This window comes from Pteropus alecto, unplaced genomic scaffold (assembly GCF_000325575.1).
Source record: "Pteropus alecto unplaced genomic scaffold, ASM32557v1 scaffold35, whole genome shotgun sequence".
Classification (NCBI taxonomy): domain Eukaryota; kingdom Metazoa; phylum Chordata; class Mammalia; order Chiroptera; family Pteropodidae; genus Pteropus; species Pteropus alecto.
This window is the reverse complement of record NW_006437828.1, coordinates 8,468,001-8,473,835: the sequence shown is the minus strand read 5'-3', so window position 1 is coordinate 8,473,835 and position 5,835 is coordinate 8,468,001. Positions and strand designations below refer to the sequence as shown.

The 5,835-nt window shown below is 43.0% G+C and overlaps 1 protein-coding gene across 1 annotated transcript in view; it reads left to right on the top strand.

Moving 5' to 3' along the window:
• Positions 1–5,835, top strand: part of ENOX1 (ecto-NOX disulfide-thiol exchanger 1) — a 286,775-nt gene that overhangs the window by 110,286 nt on the left and 170,654 nt on the right. The window contains exon 4 of the mRNA XM_025048988.1: positions 5,257–5,403. Within this exon, the coding sequence (XP_024904756.1) occupies positions 5,257–5,403 (147 nt within the window). The remainder of the gene's footprint in view (positions 1–5,256; positions 5,404–5,835) is intronic.

Sequence of the window (5,835 nt, the reverse complement as noted above, 5' to 3'; positions counted from 1 at the left end):
GAACCTTCCAGGTACTCTGCTTGCTAGGAGCAGGGTACGCTAAGATGACTAGTTTCCTTAATCATTCTAAGCTTGTTCTTTATGAGGGGCGTAGACATAAACAGCTAATTGGAATATGGAGTTACAAGTGCTGGTCTAGGGAAAGGTTCAGAGTACCATAGAAGCACAGAGGAGGGAGTCCATATCTTTTTTGTCCCTTGCCCTAAAGGACAAAGTAAAAACTCCATAGAGCAGGAGCAGCGTCTCTCCTCAGGTGCGCCGTGCTGTGATGTGTGTCAATCTGTGACGTTTTTGAAAAGAGTTCAGCGATGTTACGAATGTCTGCGGAACAGGCCAGGTCCTGAAGGAGACCTCTGACTTCATGGCGTTGATACCAAGCGGGGTCGGGTTCAGCCCTGACTGCACTGATCTTCGCCCAGTTCCGTCCTCTGCTCACGTCCTTTCCACAAGGTGACTTTTCGCTCTATCACTGAGAAAGATCTTTTTTTATCTTTATCTGATCGAATATTTCTGCTTTACAGTCCTCTCCTCGGAAATCTCCCGTAAGATCTAATTCTGCATAAAAATCTAACCTAATCCAGACCTCTTTTTCAAACCCTTCATTCTTTTTTGTCCCCTCCCCCCGTCAATCAGGAGACTTTGATCATCAATCACCAACATCCAGTACGTAGTCACGTGCCTCTTAACGATGGGGATATGCTCTGAGAAACGTGCCGTCAGCCGAGTCTGTCACTACGCACACAGCGTAGCGTGAAATCACACAAGCCTAGATGCCACAGCCCACTACACGCCTGGCTATAAAGGCACCACTGTCATCCACGCACTCCATTGTCAATCAAAACACTAATGTGGCACAGACTCTATTGACAGCCTTGAAAACGCGGTGTGTGGCGTTGTACTTTAGGGAGTCTCCGTGATCAGCTGCCTCCTCGTTACCCTCTTCAAGCTCCCTTGTCTAAAGCCCCCCCAGAATTACTCTATCTAAGGATTAAAGACCAGTGCAGACTTCTCCGGCATTTCTGTCGATGGGGCAGGGGAAAGGTTTGCATTGTGTGTTTTCCAATGAACCAGCTGAAAATCTGCCTTAGTCATTTACCTTCTCTGAAGTCTCCCTTCCCATGGGGGGCCCACGAAAGTCCCTTCTTTTTTTCCCCTCAAAGCACTAATCCGTGGTGCCCTTTTCTGTGATATTTTGCAGAGCAATTCCACTCTGCCCCAAAACTTGCAGATTCTTCTCATCTCCCAGGTCAGAAAAACAAAAGACCCAGCACTTAGCAGGGCCCTTAGTTGCCTTAGCTGTCTGCTTAGTAAGTAATTAGAGCATGTCCTTTAGGCTCCTTTTGTGTTTGAAGAGATAATAGTGAGAATTTTATAAAACCAATGAAAGACATTAAGCTTTACTATTTATTCCTCAGTGGGAGAATTGTCTGAATTACTCAGTTTACCATTCTAGGAAGCAGAAATGTCCCCATTATTATTCATATATAATTGCATAATAATTATGGAGTTTATACATAAGTAACATCCATTTAACAGTATTCTATGTTGTTTTAAGCTATGGAACATTTTGATAACCTCAAGGAAGAATTCTACGGATTACATGAAAACCAAAATGAGATGTTTTCTTGATGATGGAAGAGGAAAGTAGAACTTTGAATTAGAGTACATTTTTCTTTTTGCTAGACTTATAAACCATGATAATGCTAATGAGTAATTTTTATAAAAATCAGAAAGTTTCAGACATTGTATGAAATAAGTTTCCTTTGGAATCAGCTCTTGACAAGGCATTAATAAATCTGATTTTCTCGCTATAATTATTTTTCTCCTGAAGTAGGCATGAACCTAAAGACTTACATCAAACGAAATCATTCTTTTTAAAAAAAGAATTTTCAATGCTTAATCTCCACTTCCCTTTAATAGGAATCTATCTTTTGTGGACAGTTACAGATGGGTTTTGTTCTTGAGTATGTGTGTGTGTCCTTGGAACCTGTTAAAGGTGAGCAGAGTTAGAAAGAGTTGTGTTATTAAGAATGGGAGAAGCCTTTGCCATTTTTTAGGCCAAATAGTGTTTTTATAGGCTTGGTGAGTTTCAAAAGCTATTTGCTTCATCGACATAGCTCAATGCAACCCTGAGCATAAATGTAGCTTGTTGAACAGTTATACAATTGGATGTGAGGTCTTATACTTGCATATACCTTAACAAAGAACAGGTTACATTCCAGATGAACTCTGGACAAAGCTGTACTGCTATCTTTGGCATTCTGTACATCTGATTGCTTATGATAATCTTACCTCGCTCAGAGCTGGAAATGGAGACTGCCAGTCTCACAATCGGGCATGAATTTCTTGAAAGCTTTTGCAGTCGCATAGGCAGAAAAAAAAAAAAAAAACAGAAAAATTCATACATCTTTTAAATGATATGATTTTATAAGGGAGTTGGGGACGATGAAGAAATATTCTGCTACAATTTAGGTGTGGCATGGAAAAGTAGGGCAAGAGTTACTTTTAGAAATATCAAGTGTTATTCACTGTTTCAGAATTAATTACATAATTATCCAGCGGAACACAAAGATCCCAGGATACCGTAGTGGGAACGCTACACTTCCAAATAAAATAAGAACAATTAGCTCCTGCTATATTCCAAGTGCTTTATCAGCCATCATTCTGAACTACCAACATCTCTGCGTATAAATAAATATCATTAAGAATATTAATCTTTCTATAGTTTGGAAGTAAAAAAAATTAAGGCAAAGAAATTGATTCGAATAATAAAATTAGGCATTACGATCTTGAATTATTTGAAAAGGCAGGCATTCAATAGGAACAATAGATGGTAACAGAGAACAAAATTAGTTCCTGTGTCTATTCACAAATTACCAGGTAGTAAGTAATTAATTAAAAATATCACCTTTCCTCCCATCCAAGTGATAAAATCAAGTTTAATTTCTTAAAGAATTGCGTGGCATCCTTGAGACTATTGGAAGTACCTAACATGACAGAACTTACGTTAAAGTCACCATTCTAGGTACATGGTAGCCACATAAAGTTGTGTGTCATTCAAATCATTGGATCGGAAGTAGGAAGAGGTGTAATAAATCAAAAGTCAGTGACCCATTAGAGGACCAATTCTGAACTACAAACCACGTCTTGCCACGAAAGCAATACTTTAAAAAAGTTTTTTTTTTTTTTTAATTTTTTTATGAAACAGTAGCAATTTGTTAAGATGGGAGCGACAAATGTGAGTAGAGGCTATGGGCCTCCGGGACACTCGACGTCCCTTTGGAAGACCATAATCGCTAAGGTGAAAACTGCCATTGGAACAGACAGTTGCAGAGCGAGGAGGGGGACACCATCCCTACAACACTGTAGCAAAAAGGCGAGGTAACACGAGGCTGGTGGAGCACCAGTCGTTCTCTGATAGAATGTTCCAGAACTGCAAGACTCATCGGACAGAAAGAAAAAAAAAAATTGTGATTCTTGCCCATGCAGGGAGAACCTGAGCTACAAGGAAGCCAGCCAGCTAAACCTCATTTGGGGAGATAAGTGAGATCAATAGTGACCTCGCGATGATCTGGGGGGGCCCTACTACAGGGCCATTTGAGCAAAAGAGGGAACGCTGTCTAGCTTGCCTCTGCTTTGGCGTTTTGAAATGCTTGGAGGTCGAGAGGAAAGAAGTACTCGGAGGTTTCGTCGCAGAAATATTGCTGGTGTGTGGGTAGCTAAAGGTTAGCCACATATTAACGTTAGGGAGTCTGTTTTACATGGTGAGGATCGCTTCATCTGATAGCATCCATTCCCCGAGATAATTGATGCACAACACAGAAGCAAGTTCTGAATTCATTTGGGAAGTAGGGTTTAATTGCAAGGTATACAATATTTGTCCTGAGTCCAGTTTGCTCCCAAAGTTGGAGTCATTCAGCAGTGCATGATGAAGATGTCTCGTCTTCCTGACAGACTATGGGGAAAAATTCCCCACGATCTCACAGGCCCCTCTAGTTGAGGGCTAGAGGTCTGTGGACATCATGGAAACAGTTTGCTCATTCCCCGTCCCGTCCTTGAGATATCGAACCTGAACTTCCCTTTGCATTAAACTTATACCTAACTGGCAGTAAATTTTTGATTGACAGCACATTGTTGAAAGGGTGACTGATGCTTGCACCTAAGAGTCAAAGAAATAAAGGAGTACCCCGTAAAAGGGCCAAACTTTACACTGAGGTGCACTGACAAACAGACCATAGCATCTAATTCTAAAATATCCATTATCAGACACATGGTTTAGGAAAATTTCCAAATATAGACCGAGGTAGAACTAAATATTCAAATTCAATTCTTCGATCAGATGTAAAGTCAGTCTTCCCAGCTCACCCATCGAAACGTGGTCTGTTTCACCTTCTGGTTTTGAACTGGCGAGAATGCACCTAAAATGTGCATGTATGAATGGTATGTTTTTGCATCTTTAAGGATGACGAGAAGGCATAGCATTTTATAAATAACGTGATGTGGAGGGGCCCTCTGCAACAGTATTTAATGTTTTATTGTTATCGGTTTTTTGTTCGAAATATGCTTTGAAATGTCCAATACATATATACTTATGTGTCTGCAATTCTAGAGGAAGCTGTGGCCAGTTGCATTCATCTCTCCATAGAACTAAAAGACATGCACAAAACAAACGCTTTTCCTTTGTGCCCCGTGCACCGTCCAGCAAACTGTTCTTCCCTTTGCCTTCCCCGAATATTGTGATTGGGGTTCGCTCCTTTCCCGGCCTCACGGTGAAGAGATTCTTGCTTTTTTCTTCCTCTTCCCTGCTTTTTTTCCCCTGTCTGAATACATTTCACAGATGACTGTCTTCCAAAATAACAACATCGATTAAGTCTTTAACTTAAGAAAAAATCGCCCTCGGCCCCGCACCTGCCCGCTCATTGATGTCCGGTGCGTGGCAGAGGCTGTGTGGGGCCTGATAAGCCCGGCTGCGAAGTCTCTTCAGTCAAAGGGCGGGCCCCGGCTGCTCTGGCAAAGGGCTCTTTATGCAGCCGGCCCTGGCCCTCGGTGGGTTGAGAGGTGACCCACCCGTCTCCCAAGGCCCTGAAGCCATGCCAAGGGACAGCCGCTGAGCATAGGCAGCAGCTCAGCCGCCCTGCCTCGGACCGGGCGGTTTCCTCCATTGCGTGCGGTGTGCATGGACAGGGCTTTTCCCACGAAGGGAAGGCTCCCTCGGTTATGACGCCAGTTTCACCATATTCCTTTCCCCTTTTGCAGAACCCGATGATCTTCTCCGTGGGGACCCTGCACTCAGCCTGCAAAGCGCTCCTGGCCCCCAGGATGCTCGTGATTCAATCGTAGATGCAGGTGGCATTGAAAGCATCGCCCGCTGTCCCCAGCAGCTTCCTCAGATGATGGCTGCAGGTAAATGTCCACGGCCAGCCCCGGTCACGAGGCACCTTGAGTTCTTAGTGGAAAAGCGTGCCCGGCCATGAAAATGTGCATCGAACCCAGAGCCTCGCACGCCGAGGAGCGCTGAGTCAGATTTGACCTCTTTTGCTCTGAGTGTGTGTGTGTGTGTGTGTGTGTATGCGTGTGTGTGTTAGCCCGGCGCTATTTTTTAATGTCATTTATTTGTTTATTTTGTTTTGATGAAAGTCTGTGCTTATAAGAGATGTTTTGGAAAAGCCACGTTAAGCAGACACCTTTAATGTAACGATGGAGAGTTTGTAAAGGAGGGGTCTGTTACGAGGGAGAGTTTAATCCTCTCGGGGCCAGTGTTATGACTTGACAGCGATTTTAGAGATTCTGTTAGATAATTAAAAGGTGCCCCTGCTCTAGAATTGTCCTCAGACA